The 16,042-nt window shown below is 39.8% G+C and overlaps 1 protein-coding gene across 3 annotated transcripts in view; it reads right to left on the bottom strand.

Moving 5' to 3' along the window:
• The window catches only part of LOC139962478 (organic cation transporter protein-like), a 36,430-nt gene extending 20,897 nt beyond the window's left edge, over nucleotides 1–15,533 (bottom strand). The window contains exons 1-3 of one of the 3 annotated variants that reach the window (XM_071962470.1): nucleotides 15,232–15,533; nucleotides 1,047–1,502; nucleotides 251–354 (exon numbers count right to left, since the gene is read on the bottom strand). In XM_071962470.1, the coding sequence (XP_071818571.1) occupies nucleotides 251–354; nucleotides 1,047–1,448 (506 nt within the window). In that variant the 5' untranslated portion in view covers nucleotides 1,449–1,502; nucleotides 15,232–15,533. Of the gene's footprint in view, nucleotides 1–250; nucleotides 355–1,046; nucleotides 1,503–1,901; nucleotides 2,065–15,231 lie in introns of those variants that run through there. The other 2 variants (XM_071962472.1, XM_071962471.1) reach the window with 2 other exon arrangements.
• Nucleotides 15,534–16,042: the final 509 nt, after the last annotated feature.

Raw genomic sequence — 16,042 nt, 5'->3', positions numbered from 1 at the left:
CTTTGCATCCATATGGGAATTTTAAATAAATACAATATATATAGATTTCATAAAATTGCACCTATCACTTTAGGGTTTTCTAGCATATTTACTTTATCATATCCATCCTGTTTTGTTTTTTTACTCAACTTACAAGCATTTCAGCTTTAATATTTAAAGAATAGTTCAGAGGTTTTTCTTATGAATAATATATCACCCCAACACTTCGACAAAACATATACATAATATCTGATTTAAATGTTAGACTCACCTATCAGCTAGTCGGCCGAAAGCAATACTTCCCACCAGATATCCAAAGAAATATACAGACTGAATGAGATTGGGTATTGCTGCCTTCTCGCAAACCAGTTCCCACTATGTTAAATAATGGATAAATATCAATATCAATAAGTAATAAATGGAAGAGAAATCAGTCAAACAGAGGGATCACATTCTTTAACATGAAAGGTAACAGGGAAATGTCGATTCCTGGTCTCCCCACTCCCCATCACCTCCCACAAAAACAAAGACACGTCACGTAAAATGAACCATTGTCGAAGAAACTTTTTCTATAGTTCATAGCAGGAGCCTATTTGGTCCATAATGAGAAGCATGCATGAAACTTGACTAATTGTTTGAATCAGTCGCATTGGCTACTTATAACGGCTCTGGTATTTGTTGGTGGATGTAAAAACATGGCCGCGGCGTTTCTTTGGCATAGATTTGGTTTACCAATTCACTGGTGGCCATAAATATATCTGACCGCAGGTACCTTTCATTGCAAACTATAGAGTTACTAGTGAAACATAACAAGATTTCTTTCCAGGTCAAATTTACTCGCATTTTCAATAGATGTTTTAAAACGGCTTCAAGTGTTCAAAGCCAAGTGCAAAATGGATCTGCATACCACCACGTGTGAGGTTATGTATCAACCAAGTTTATTCTGGTATCAGGTTTCCATGGAAATGGACGAAGGGGGGGGGGCGGAATTCATGGGGCGGTACGGTACGTAATAAGCTTTGCACGGATTTGTTGGAAAGTTGAAAGGCTGTTATGCCTGATCTTACTTCTTCACCAATCGTGCTGTGAAACACACTTCTGTCGAACTCCCACCCTTCGTCACAGCTGATAACTTCACCGCCCGTCCAATTCCTGTGCTCGAAGGCGGTTGCAAGATCCATTCCACTCACGTTGAACTTTGAACATTGACTCCACGTCCCATCATCATTCATTGGGATAGAAAGTGTCTTCTTAAAGTCGCTGCACTGTTCCATCGTCATATTCCATTGCCAACAATCCTCTTGTTGCCACTGACTTACTTTACACCAATGATTGCCATCTCCAGCTATAAAGACTTGAGAAAGCAGGATAGCGCACTGTGCCAGCGGTGGGATGGTTACCAAGGTAATGATTTTCCATTGAAATATACCAAAGCCTCCTATATCTGTCAAAACGTCGTCGAAAGACATTTTGAGATTGATAAAAGATAATCACAGCATGCAAGGCAGGTAACGGTAAATCTCCTGTAAATGAAGATCGAGAATAAATAGTGTAACTGAATTGGTAATTACATAGAATCGCGTGTACATTATGTACGATCTATGGATAACATTTGAATAACTGCCCAATAAATCATTCTTTAAACTTAACAAAACTTGCCCAATCAATATTCAGCAGTATAAATCCTTATTTAACAGATAGCAGACAGACAGACATACAGATGTATATGGCATGGATATAGCCTTCAGTTAGGCCAAACCTTTGATAAGTGATACCGCTATAGATCTCTCCGAGTGGACGTTTCTCCTGTAACTACGAAAACTGCGGTTCCGAAAAACCTAATACTGATAACTGTGCAAATATGATCCGTTATCTGCATGGACTTTATATCAAAATTTAACTTTAGAAAGAAAGTAACTTGCCTTATTCAAAAGAATGCATACGTGGAATGCTAATCTCGAAGTATTAGTACAGAGCACGTTTTTAATTTGCCTTCCGCTGCTCAACTTATACTTTAATATGACTTGCGGGTTTCTACTACGATAAAGATTTGATAACTACTAAATCATGCTGTACAGTGTTCCTGATCTTACCCGACAAAGCGTAAAGTTATGTAAATAAAGCTGATGTCTAGTTGGCAAAACCAGTTTGCAGCGGATTTTAGATATGGTTTTATATTGACTTAAATCTTGGCTACATTAAGTTTTCTGTCCTCAAGTGCCTTTTATGTGGTAATATATCTAAGTTTTATGGAACCATATCAACCAAGCAACCGTATCGATGAACATGGGGCCATATATGAAGTTTAAGTAACCAAATACATCCAGAGATATATGTACATTGTACTACACACTGAAGGAAGGAAACATATGTGTGCACGATCAAATGTTTTGTATCTATCCTGCTAAGTTATAATAGCGTCGTATCTAGTCTATCACGGGGAAGAGAGGGGGGGGGGGTTGCATCTAACGATAATGATGATGGGGGGGGTGGGAGTGGGAACGATTATGATGGGTAGGGGAAATTACGATGGTGATGGGGAGAGACAACTAACCATTGTGTTGAGGAGGGGGAAAACTAACGATGGTGATTGGGGGAAGTCTAGATGGTGATGGGGGGGGGGGGGCAACAAACAATGGTGATGAAGAGGGACACCTACGATCGTATATATGGTGGTGGTTGTTCATAGATCGTTCATTGAGGCCAAAAAAATACAACAACGTTTGGGGCCCAGAACGGGATTCATGTCCAACTTGCGTTGACCTATGACCTGGTTCAAGTTCCTATTACACTGCAGTTATATGATATAGTTGAATATTGCTGATTTGGAAAGTATCTGCCTATCGTAGCCTGAAATAGAAGTAAATATCTGAAATAGATGTAGGTATAACGCATTCTCGTGCGCTGGTGATGTTTGTTGAATTTCGTGAGATCAAATGTTGAACAGCGTCGATGTGAACAACAAAAGTTTAGACAGCATCTGGGTTTAGACATCAATTCGTTTTACTTGATTGTTGACATTCACAACATATCCAGACATCATTTAATGGTTCAATACATCAAAGTACAGTATTTTATGATGGCCTTTTTGCTAGACACTCGTTTTACTTGATTTCCGAAATACACAGCGTATCTCTACACACTGTTGGAGGGGCTCAATGAAATCACTTTTTTATGCTAATACTTAGTCTTATTGGCAACCTTCCGTCTCGCGAGACGATGGAATAACTGCACTCTTGGTCAGACACTATTGAAGTTGCAGCGCTTAGAGTGGCTGAATAAGCCGATTCTTGAGCCACAGGCTCTGTTGCAGGTGCTGCAGGTAAAACCTGAGAAAGAGGTTGAGTTGCCAGGCAAGGTGATCCCTCTATGATGACGTCTTTTCCTCTTTTCCTCCCACTGCTCTCCCCTCTGTTCCTCTCTGTGCCTTACGGCAGTCCTGGCAGCTGCTCTCCACTTGCTTCTATCTGCGGCTAGTGCTTCCCAATTAGTTGGGTCAATGCATCCTGACTTCATATCCCGTTTGCAGGTGTCTTTGTAACGCAAAATGGGCCTTCCAGTGCGTCTGGAGCCAGTTGCAAGTTCACCATACAGGATGTCTTTGGGGATACGTCCGTCATCCATCCGCTTGACATGGCCAAGCCAGCGTAGGCGCCTTTGGCTGAGTATTGCATACATGCTTTGGATGCATGCAAGTTCCAGGACACTTGTATTTGGGATGTGGTCTTGCCATTTAATGCCAAGAATTTTCCTGAGGCTGCGCAGGTGGAAAGTGTTGAGTCTGCATTCCTGATGCGAATAGAGCGTCCATGCCTCGCTGCCATGGAGAAGAGTGCTGAGCACACAGGCCTGATAGACTTGCATCTTAGTGTTGGTGGTCAGCATGCGGTTCTCCCAGACCCTCGCAGAGAGACGAGCCATGGCTGAGGCAGCTTTTCCGATCCTCCTGTTTAGCTCAGAGTCCAGTGAAAGGCTGTTTGAGATGGTGGAGCCCAAGTAGGTAAACTCGTCTACAACTTTGAGTGTTGAGTTGCCAAGTTTGATGACCGGGATATTGCTCACATTTTGTCCAAGCACCTAAGTCTTCTTTATGCTGATAGTCAGGCCAAATTCAGCACAAGCATGTGCAAAGCAGTCCACCAGTCGTCGCAGAGCAGTTTCAGAGTGTGCTGTTAATGCTGCATCATCTGTAAAAAGCATTTCTCTGATCAGAACCTTCCTCACTTTGGTTTAAGCACGGAGGCGGGCAAGGTTATACAGGCTGCCGTCGCTTCTGGTGTGAAGAAAGATACCATCCACGGACTCTCTGAAGGCGTATGAAAGCAGCAAAGAGTAGAAGATGCCAAAGAGTGTTGGGGCAAGGACGCATCCCTGCTTAACGCCACTCTTGATTGGGAAGGGGTCTGACATTTGGCAATCATATTGGACAGTACCCTACATGTCCTCGTGGAAGGATATAATCAGCAGAAGGAGCTTGGGTGGACATCCGATCTTCTGCAATAGAATGAAGAGACCTTTCCTGCTGACCAAGTCGAAGGCCTTTGTCAGGTCAATGAAAGCCATGTAAAGTGGCTGTTGCTAGACACTCGTTTTACATGATTTCTGACATTCACAGCGTATATGCATAGCCTTTTACATTTTAAAAGTTGTTTACCGTGCAGTCTCCTATTCGTATGAGCTGTATTAACGCCATGTTATCTGATAGGCTGGCGGTGGGAGATACGGTAGCTTATAAAACAAGGTTTCCACAAGTTTGCGTCTAGTGACTCCAAATGGACTTGGACCCCCAAGACCCCTATTGTTTTTTGGTGCAAGTGTGTATAGCCACGTACAGTAGACTGACCTGTGTTTATCATGCCATAGTGTTAATTTATCAAAATGGTGGTTCGGGCCATTTCTATAGTAACAGCTAGGGTTGCCGGACAAATACCCCCCGGACAAATACCCCCCGGACATATACCCCCCGGACTCATACCCCCGGGACAAGTATCCCCCGGACAATCTCCCCCGGACAAAAACCCCCGAGGACGAATACCTCCGAGGACAACTACCCCCCGGACAAATACTCCCCGGACATACACCACCGAGGACAAATACCCCCGAGGATAAGTACCCCCCAGACAACTACCCCCGGGACAACTACCCCCGGATATACATCAACGAGGACAAATACCCCTGAGGACAATTAACCCCACCCCCAGCAATTACCTCCGGGAAAACTCTACCCGCACAAATACACCAGCACAGATTCCTCACCCAGGTTACTACCCGAACTAAACCAGAATACGCCCAGCCCCCCCCCCCCCCCACGAGCCCGTTAACCAAGCGGACCTTTAGCTGGTGAACTACGTAGTACGAAAGCCCATTAGGGCCATGAAAGACAATTTTCTTAATCTGGTATATCAGATTATTTTTCTGATATATCAGATTATTATTCTGATATGAAACGTTTTTATAACTAGGGAAAATTAAATTGATTTCTTAGATTATCATCATTCTTTTTGCAAACAGAATGACCAGAGAATAGGTTTTTTCAAATGGTACTGACGTCGTGGTCTCAAGCCTCTTTCTTTACTTATGTTTCATACAATCGTACATACTATTATGAAACCTTACAGGCAATTCTGTTGGTGTAACGGGCTACACCGTAACCGGGTTTGACTATGATAGCCCAGCGGTCCATGAAACAATGCATGGGGGTATGGATGATGATCATGCACACTAAACTAGAAGGGTGGACCGTGGTTGTGCTTGCCCCGCCCCTCCCTTCTGCTCCTCCCATCCTAAAATGGCGTGCACTTACAGGAAAAAATAGCTTAGAATAAGCAAAACAAGAGGAGCGTGGAGGCCGAGTGGCTAATGCTTTTGTTTTATATATAATCCTGTTATGTTGTGTCCTTGGGCAAGGCACTTTTATCTCGACTGCCCCTATCCATTCAGATGTATAAATGGGTACCTGTGAGGTAACTAAGCTGTGTGCGCTGGATTCTCAGCAGCCAGCCTGATGACCAGGGATTCAAAGTGCTATGAGATGGCTGTGCCATATAAAGCGCTATACAAAAACTAACATAACATAACAAATCATCAAGTAAAATTACTCAGAAGAAAACTTGAAAATGGTAAGCCGCAATAAGCCTGAATTGTTCGGAGATTAATAATACAGAATAGTGTCACTATAACAAATAGTAAATTAATAGTTACCAGGCGCGTATCCAGGGGGGGGCGTTGGGGGCGCGCGCCCCCGGGTAAGGAAAAGAGGAGAGAAAAAAAGAGAAGAAAAAAGGGAAAAAGAGGGAGAAAAAAGAAAAGGAGGAGAGGAAGGAAGGGAGAAGAAAAAGAAGAAAGAGAGAAAAAGGAGAAAAGGAGGAAGTAGAAGATAGACGCCAAGACCTCGGGAAGAGAAAGAGGAACAGTCATAATTACAGCGCTGATTCCTATTATATACACAGGGTAGCCAGTGACAGATCGAAGATTACAGAGGGGACGTGCGCCTCACCCTACCCCTTACACCGACAACTCCATTTTTAGCTCATACCAGCATGCTGGTGTGAGCTATTGTTACAGTGCCGCGTCTATCACTCTATCCGTCAACAATTGGTAAAACCGCTCCCACTCACACAGTATTTAATGGAATTTCATGAAACTTGGACACAAGGACCATTGGGTATATAGGGCCATCAGAGATGGTCCGAAATTGGGGTCAATGGTCACCTGTGGGCCGTAATGGGCCATTTTGTGGAAATACGCAAAATGTTTCTTCTCCTACAGATTCCATGGTACAATGTTGAGGGTTTGTCACGATAGTACTATGGAAGTTTTACCTTCAGGGTGTTCATGAATTTGAGATCAAAGATCAACTAGGGGTCTTTTGTGGCCCGGGCCGCCGCCCTATATTTTCAAATTGCTCCTGTTCGTACAGTGTATGGCCAGTTATAATGAAACTTGGTCACAACGTTCCTCGGGATGAGGGTTATGAGGGGTGTTCGGAAAATTGAGGTCAAATGTCATTTAGGGGGTCATCAGGGGTCATTCTTTGTAATATTTTCAAATATCTCAATCTCCTCAAGATTTTGAAGGATCATATTCAAAGTTGAACTGATGATTGTTGGATTGTGTATGAATAAGATGATGCCTAATAATTTTTGGTCAAAAGTTAATTAATTACAATGAATCCCCATTGTTTAAAAAAATCTGAGCCTTCACCTTTTGCCAAAGCTCCTTTAATTTGTCTCCCAGTTTCTGCAGTGTTTGTTGACATTTGTGGTTAAGCTCTGCAGAGGCTGTTAGTGGAATTAAAGCAGGACTGGGAGTTGTTATTAACTGTTGAACTGTAAGCATGAGAGCCCTATAGCCAATCAGCACTTGCCGATTCTTAGAAGTCTTTGAGCCTGAGGTATGTAGGCAGCTAGCCAAAATTTTGGCAAGGAATGCTTCAGTATGGAACGCGAAAATGGCAACCATATTTCGTTGTTTAAAGCAGCATTTTGCGTTGGGTCGCTTTTTTCCACCTTTTTAACATGTGCATCGATTTTTTTAGATGTATCAATCATAAAACAGCAAACTAAGATACCATCCAAGTTTCACCCTGCCAAGAGCGTTAATTAGCGAGTAATTAACGATTTATGTCGATAACGAGTAAAAGTGTCCTCGACAAAGTTTTCATATCTCCAAATCCACTAGTTTGAATTCCACCAATCAGTGAATAGTATATGTTTATTCATGAGCATTTTGCGTTTGATCGCCGTTTTCTACTTTTTTGACATGTCTATCGAGTTTTTTACATGCATCAAATCACAAAACAGCAAATTAAGATATTAGCCAAGTTTTTCCCTGCCAAAAACGTTAATTGGCGAGTTTTCCACATACAAAATTAATCGCATTCAGTTCCCAAACCCACTAGTTTGAATTCAACCAATCAGAGATGCAGGTTTAGTTATGAGCCGTTTCAAGACTTTGCCTTGGTACAACCATGGAGTTGTTATGCAACTCCCTGGTACAACTGCCATATAGACTGTACACAAATCAAGCGTGGTGTTATATTACGTATCTGTCAATGACGTTCGTAGTGTTTAAATATTCATATTATGGGCGAGGTTTATTGGGTTCCCAACGGAAAATATCTTGGAGAACAACAAAGTTGGAAGTTGCAATTTTTTCGACTTTTATGCCACCATTTGAAGTAAAATATAAATAGATAAGCTAGTTATGTATGTCGTTATGGCATAGTGGAGTCAGTGAGGTTGAGAAAAATCATAGAAAAGGACGCAAAATGCTGCTTTAAACTAAGTTTGTTGCAGTCTAAACTAAAGTTGTTGCTGCTGTTTTACCACGTTGTTGCTCAAACTCACGTTGTTATTTTAACTTCCGTTGTTTAAACATACGTCATTGTCTAAACTTACGTTGTTGCTATCGGCGCTGTTCAAAATTGCTCAACCGCGTAATGTAAACCAGAATGCAAAATGCATTGAGGTTTCGATGACTTCAGTACACTAGAAAGGTGTTAGTATAAGCAGAACTAGCTGTTACTATAGAAATGGCCCGAACCACCTTTTGATACATTAAATAAACACAGGTCAGTCTATTGTAAGTGGCTATACACACCTGCACCAAATACAATAGGGGTCTTGGAGGTCCAAGTCCATTTGGAGTCACCAAACGCAAACTTGTGGAAACCTTGTTTTATAAGCTACCGTATCTCCCACAGCCAGCCTATCAGATAACATGTGCGTTAGTACAACTCATACGAATAGGAGGCTGCACGGTAAACAACTTTCAAAATGTTATAATGTTATACTTATAGGCTATGCATATACGCTGTGAATGTCGGAAATCAAGTACAACGTCGAGTGTCTAGACAAAGTACCAGCATAAAAATACTGCATTTTTAAACTGATTTCATTGAGCCCCTCCAACAATGTGTAGAGATAATCTGGGAATGTCGGTAATCAAGTAAAACGAATATTGTCGAGACAAAATGCCAGCATAAAATACTGTACTTAAAATTGAATTATTGAACCATTACATGATGTCTGGATATGTTGTGAATGTCGGCAATCAATTAAAACGTCTAGTGTTCAGACAAAGTACCAGCATAAAAATACTGCATTTTTAAACTGATTTCATTGAGCGCTTCCAACGATGTGTAGAGATAATCTGGGAATGACAGTAATATTACTAAAGACAAATGTTTTCGTCCCGATCGAACACCAATTGCGTTTATTATATGACCTATACTTTTACTAGTGTTTATAGTTGAGAAGATGCGATCTTATCACTGCCTGTACTTTGTGAATTCTTTACACAATATATATATGGCGGATGCCATCCAGTGCCCTAGCTTCGCTGTTTTACAAGGGCGGCCGTCCGACCTTCATTTCGCCTGCCCTGCCACTCTTTCCTCCTCTCCAACTCCGTATATAGTACCTCGATGCTTTGACCTGCAGCGATTTCACCAGCTACCCCAACTCTTCAAATATCCCCGCAAATGTAGTGTGCATATCTCGCTAAATTCCACGCAATTTGTATTAGGCCTGTTCAAACTTCGGAGTTTCAACTGCACATGCGCATATCCTGAAAATTTGTGGAGAAAAGATCATATCACCTTACCTACAACACATAGCCTTAGTCAAAACTCGAGTGTATCTTGGATGATTCGTTTCTTGCATAACATGTTAGCGGGTTTTTTGGTCTAAAATTCTTAACAATGCTGAGCGAGGTTTGTGTATACTCCATTTACAACACAATCCCTTTCGCGAATCGAAACTCCGAACTGGATTGGTGTTACGAATGAACTTGCTTGGCGGGTTTAGTAAACTAGTTCTGTGAGTCATATTGCCTACGTACTTCAATACTGTGCCCCTCTTGTTACTCACGAAGCGCAGACTACATCCAACCATAGAGCAACTGATCCAACATTTACCCTGGATGCTTTTCAGTATTTAGAAACAACCAACTCCACGAAAATTATAGTATTTAAATAACATTTTTATGCAATTTCGAAACTTCAATGACTATACTTTTAACGGGTTTCAGTTGTTTTCCGCATACGTTACTTTCCGCTGATTACTTTCCGCTGAAAAAATTCTTCTGCGGAAAACACCGATTTTTCACTTGCCTGTACACTATATTTTTCCGCAATTTGAGATACCAAATTCAGGCAGGATGATTAAAATAACATGAGAAAGTATCAAAGAACGTCGATCAAGGATGGTTAGACTGAGTTCATGTCAGAAAAGTTAAGCTGCTTATAATTTAGAGGAGGCTTGGGGTGTTTGTAATTACGAATCATTAAAGAAGCATATAATACTGGGCAAAGGGACGCCCGCGTTATGAAGGATTGAGTATCTAATTAAGTATTAAATATTCGGCCCGCGTAATGATGGTTTGAAAAAAAAAGGTGTAAAAGGCGGTATCTTTGATTTTCGCTGGAAATAAAATGGCTGTATAAGTAAGCATTACAGCCTAAGCTACAAGTACAACCTTAGCTACTGTATCCTAAATCTAGTCTCGAAGCTACATTTTATCCTGTTACAGTCAAATCCTATCTTATCCATCTTCCTAAATCCTTCCATGTGCCTAATAATTTCAGTAAGTCATTCTGTTCCTCCCAAAAAGAAACGGTACTTTCCGTTGAAAAAACGTTGTTTTCCGCTGACAAATTTGTTTGCGGAAAACACCGTTTTGTTTCAGCGGAAAGTAACGTGTGCGGAAAACAACGGTACCCCTTTTAACGATATATGACTGCAGTAGTTTATGCACACGAAATAGTATTGCACCAGAATCATGACTGGAAGCACGTTTACGCAAGTTTGCAACGAAGAAAAAACTGTTGTATAAATACACATTTTACATTATCAACTCTCAATAGGGAGAGAACATAACATACTGTGAGATTTAAAGTCCTATTCAGTATCAGAGATGTTGTGGTAGATTCCCGCAAAATGCATAGATTGTCTCAACTTTCTGTGATGATAAAACAATTATTCAAATATGACATTAACAGCGTCCTCGGAGTTGTATCAACTATCATGTAAATATCGTTAAAACGTGATTTTGTTCGACAAATCAGGTTGTTAAGGATATTTACATGGCTGTTGCTACAAATCAGGACATTAACGACCCCCTTCCCCTTCGCGTTAAATAGTTAAACCATCATACTTTTCGTTCATTGAGCACTGAAGATGCAAGCATGTTTGCAGACAATGGGTAAGGGACTATTAACCAAACAAATCTCGGGAAATTTGAGAAAACATCATTGGCTGTATTTAGCATGAAAATCTCTGTAATAGATATGTTGTTAGCACTGCACGGAAGCAACTTGCGGTTGATTGTTATAATTTTCTTGAAAAGAAAGAATGATGTTCGTTCACAATGTGTTCACAACGGAACTTTAGATAGCAACGAAAGTGTAGACATCAACGTGAGTTTAGACATCAACCGTAAGTTAACTTAGCAACGAAAGTTTTAGACATCAACGTGAGTTTAGACATCAACCGTAAGGTTTATAAATCAACGTGAGTTTAGACATTAAGGCGCGTTTAGTCGTCAACGTGACTTTAGACATCAACGTAAGTTTAGACATCAACGAACAACAGCAACATGGTAAACTAGCAGCAACAGCTTTAGTTTAGACAGCAACAAACTAAGTTTAGACAACGAAATACGGTTGCCCTTTTCGCGTTCCATAAAAGCATTACCCTTTCGGCGTTCCCTACGTATGTAGTATTTACGTTAATGACCTTCCTTACAATGGCGAGGTAGAATTAGCTTAAATCGACTAAGGAGTTGAATGCAGTCAGTTCGCAGATGACCTCGCTATTTGGCAGCAAAAGAATTCCTACATGCGTCAGCGCGATCCAAAGATTCTCTGACACCCCCAGCATCTGGTGTATGAAATGGAGAGTTAAAATTGATCCGGACGAATCTAACTTTATCATCTTTAAGTATCCCTACTCAAATGACTCGACTGAGGACTACACATTAATCTATCCACCACCAACAACACTCCCAGTAAAGAAGCTGTTCACCTGGCAATTACTCTGGACAATAAGCTTAATTTAAGAATAAAACATATCAACATCATACCGGGAAAGCCTTGAGAATCTTAAATTCACTTAAAAGTCTAAGTAATCTTAATTGTCTCCCTCCACACACTCATTTACAAATATATATATCTCAAAAATTTAACCTATTATCACGGCAGTATTACTTAGTTGTTCTAAGACTCAAATCTCAAAATTAAATTTTAATCATAATGAAGACCTTAGAATATGCCTTAATATCCCCAGTTATATTGCCAATAAAAGGCTACCTGAAACTGCAAACACAATCCTTCTCTTTGAAATTGAAAACTATTTATTTCCACTTCACCATAACATAAACAAAGTGAACATATAATATTTGAATATACAATACAAATACATTCCATAGAAATTAAACAATTGATATATCCAAATGATGTGAAGTGGGGGAGACCTAGCAGAAGCAGAGCTTATCAAGGCCAGGCCACCAACATAATACACACAAGTAGAGGGCCAGGTACAGAACCTTGGGAAACTCCACATGTAATTAAATTCATGGTGGAAGAGCTTGCAAACTGTTGTCTATTACTCAGGTAGCTAGAAAACCAACTTAAAGCAGTCCCTTTAATACCACAATGAGAATATTTTGGATAAAAGTCAAAAAAAAAAATCTAATCCCAAAGTGTTTATTGTTAAAAGCATTTGCGACTTTGTCGATTTAAATCAATAACCGCCAGATATGTTGCATGATTTGAACGAAACCCATATTGATTATCACTAAGTATATTTGGCAAGGATAAGAATAAATTCGATTAAAAACTACTATCTTTTCAAGGATCTTGGAAAGAAAGGGTAAAAGAGAAATAGGTCTATAATTGTTCTCATCTGTAACATCACCTGATTTATATAGTGGCAGGACTTTTAGCTATTTTTAAATTTTGAGGTACTACTCCTGAACTAAGCGAAAGGTTGAAGATATATGGACAAGGGCTTCACCAACCTCGTCCATACACTTTTTTATAATACTTCCCTTAATATTATCAAAACCGGCTGCCTTATTATTATCCTGATGATTTACAATTTTGATGATCTCACCTAAGCTTGTAGGAAAAAGAAAAAAAGAATTTTCAAAAGATTCCTTTAAAAAACTTTCCATACCTATATTAATTTTAGATGCTAAGTTATTACCCATGTTTACAAAACAACAAATTAATAAATGTGTTAGCAATACCAGTTGTGTCTGACAGACACAACTGGTATTGCTAACACATTTAATCATTTTTTGTTTTGTAAACATGGGTAATTACTTAGCATCTAAAATTAATATAGGTATGGAACTGTCTGTTACCTTGACATTGTTCTCTATAAGGTGATCAGGTAGTGTATTTTTTTTACAATTCCTTTTCATAACTTGGTTTATTACTCTCCATGTCCCTTTCATGTTACCCTTATATATTGATCAAACTTTGAGTTCAAATATAATACATTGGCTGTTCTAATAGATTGTGTTAAAATATTTTTATATGTAGTATAGATCAGTTTATTGCTTTGACTAGGAATAGACAAGTACTTCCTATATAAAATATTTTTTTATGAATAGATTTTAAAAGATTGTTAGTAAAAAAAAAAAAAAGAAGTTGCAATAAAGCTTCATAATTTTTACTTAGACTCCTAATATTTGCATGGAGAAAGTTCAAATTTTCACTCGGTTTACCTATTGAAAAAAAGTCAGCAGTTATATCGTTAATATCCATATATTTACTAGATAACTCCATAGCAACACCCAAATCAGAAGCAGGGTCCATGTTATTTGAGTTGAGAAGGTCGGTTAATGATATATCTGTGTGATTAATACTAAACATTAAACAAGAAGAACAAATACTTACCCCAAAAAAAGAAATTGTTGAAATCCCAAAAATATGTAAAAACACCCTCCTCCTCGACCCCCTAGTCGAAAATCTCCTTAAAGTACATGATAAAGGAAACCTACGCAAAAAATAAGCTAAAATCCTCCTTTTTATATAAACTAGATTTAGGACACTAGTAAAAGGCTTCGGCTCTGGCAGAGAGAGAGGAAAGTGGGAGGGGGGGGGGGGCTTGTTTAGGAACCCGGTGGCTAGAGGGCTTATGAGTCGAACTCTGGAAGAACAGTTCTCTTCCGGGGAACAGCCCAGCAACCGGGAAGATTTTTTTCTTAGCTAAATAGTCTCATCCCGGGTGGGTGGGTTTGCCAAGTCTGGAACATCCTCCCAGTATTTATTTAAGTAATTAATTACTAAAGCTTCCATCCTGAATAATTTGCTTGTCTGCCTACCCTTACCAATACAAAACAAAATTAAAAGTCTGCTTTTTGTTTACAAATTGCTTGCTAACCTGCAGGAGCCTGCACGGCTCGATCAGGCTTGTCCCACTCGGACCACCACCATCTTCTCAGTAATCGTTAACAAGCTATATATGCTGACTGACACGCCATCTTTCTCTCAGTCACCGTTAACATGATATATACATATGATATATATATATATATATATATATATATATATATATATATATTCATTTGCCTTTGTCGTTTACCTCCATTTCATGAACATAAAGTCTGTTCAAAGTATCTCTTTCGAGACCCGGCTTTAGGAATCACAAATGATTTCGAGTTGGTTAGCATCATGTTTGATCTCTAGAGTAAGGCAAAATATGTTACCAAAAACAGAACTAGTATTGTTCGATACAGGTGATAAACGCCTACAGTGGAATTACGACCTTCCTTACCGGTTTCGAACCTCTGGACATACTATCAGCGTCCATAGCCTAGTTGGTTAGGGTGTCCGCGTACAGAGCGGGAAGCCCGGGTTCGAATCCCGGTGGAGGCTGGAAGTTTTTTCACTGTTCTAGATTTTCCAACTCATTACGATTTTCATTTATTTATATATATATATATATATTTGAATATATGCTGACTTTATTTTGATTGTCTGATTATCACACGATTCATTTAGCGACGTGTGGCTTAGAGAGAAAATATATTTTGATTATTTAATTATCACACGATTCATTTAGCCTATTCACAATTAAAGGAAGATAATGTTCAAGATAAACAAAATGCACTTCGAAGAAATCAAATTCCAAATTCAACTACCAGTAAAAACAAGTTTAACAAAGAAATTAATAGATCTTGAAAGTCATAAGTTTGCCATGATGACTTCCAAGATTAACTGTAAGAAGAAATTACACTTACACATGTAAAGTTTCGTCCAATAGGAAGCTTCCAGCAGTTGTAGGCCTACACTGACTTAAGTCTCAAAACAAAAGACACGTGTACTAATTAAACATAAATGTCATCTCCCGGATGGCCCGCCAAAGTCTTGCTAATTAATCGGAGCTGCAATGCACGGATCTGCTCTGTCCACAGAAACATGAATTAGTAAGGTACATACAACGCATCGCATGTGGCACGTTCACCGAGGCTTGTACCAAATATGAACCCAGTTCTCTCAAGCAGGACTTGAAATTCGTTCAGAAACCTCACCTATTGAACTGCACATGTGAACACAATACAATTGAATTACAATGCGGTCATGATCCCGTCAGGCTGTGAGTATTTACAGGCAGATGTGTTCGCAAACAATGCCAAGTTGATCATAATAAAGAACAACACGGTACCATATCAAGCGATCATGATATGTTATCTTACTATAGCGTGTAGTCTGGCTTTGCGTGTGAACAGACAAATAATCATTACTTTCAATACTTCTCTTACTCGTGTTATGGCGCGAGAAAGAGTTAAGGTTAGGGCACAGAATCAAGGGTTGAAATCAAGGGCGTAGGAACCGGGGGGCTGGGGGCGCCAGCCCCCCCCCCGTGAAAAATATGGAGGGCGGAAGTATCATTCCGCCAAATGAGAAAAAAAATCTCATTTGGAGTACCAAATTGCATCTAAGGCCAGGTGAAAATGCAAAATTACATACAAAATGGAGTGGGTGGGTTGAAGTGTGCTATATTGCACCAAATTGCATCTGAGGCTACCCCCTACCCTTAGACCCCTCCCC

The sequence above is a fragment of the Apostichopus japonicus genome, chromosome 21 (genome assembly GCF_037975245.1).
Source record: "Apostichopus japonicus isolate 1M-3 chromosome 21, ASM3797524v1, whole genome shotgun sequence".
NCBI classification, from domain to species: Eukaryota; Metazoa; Echinodermata; class Holothuroidea; order Aspidochirotida; family Stichopodidae; genus Apostichopus; species Apostichopus japonicus.
This window is presented reverse-complemented; position numbering and strand designations above follow the sequence as displayed.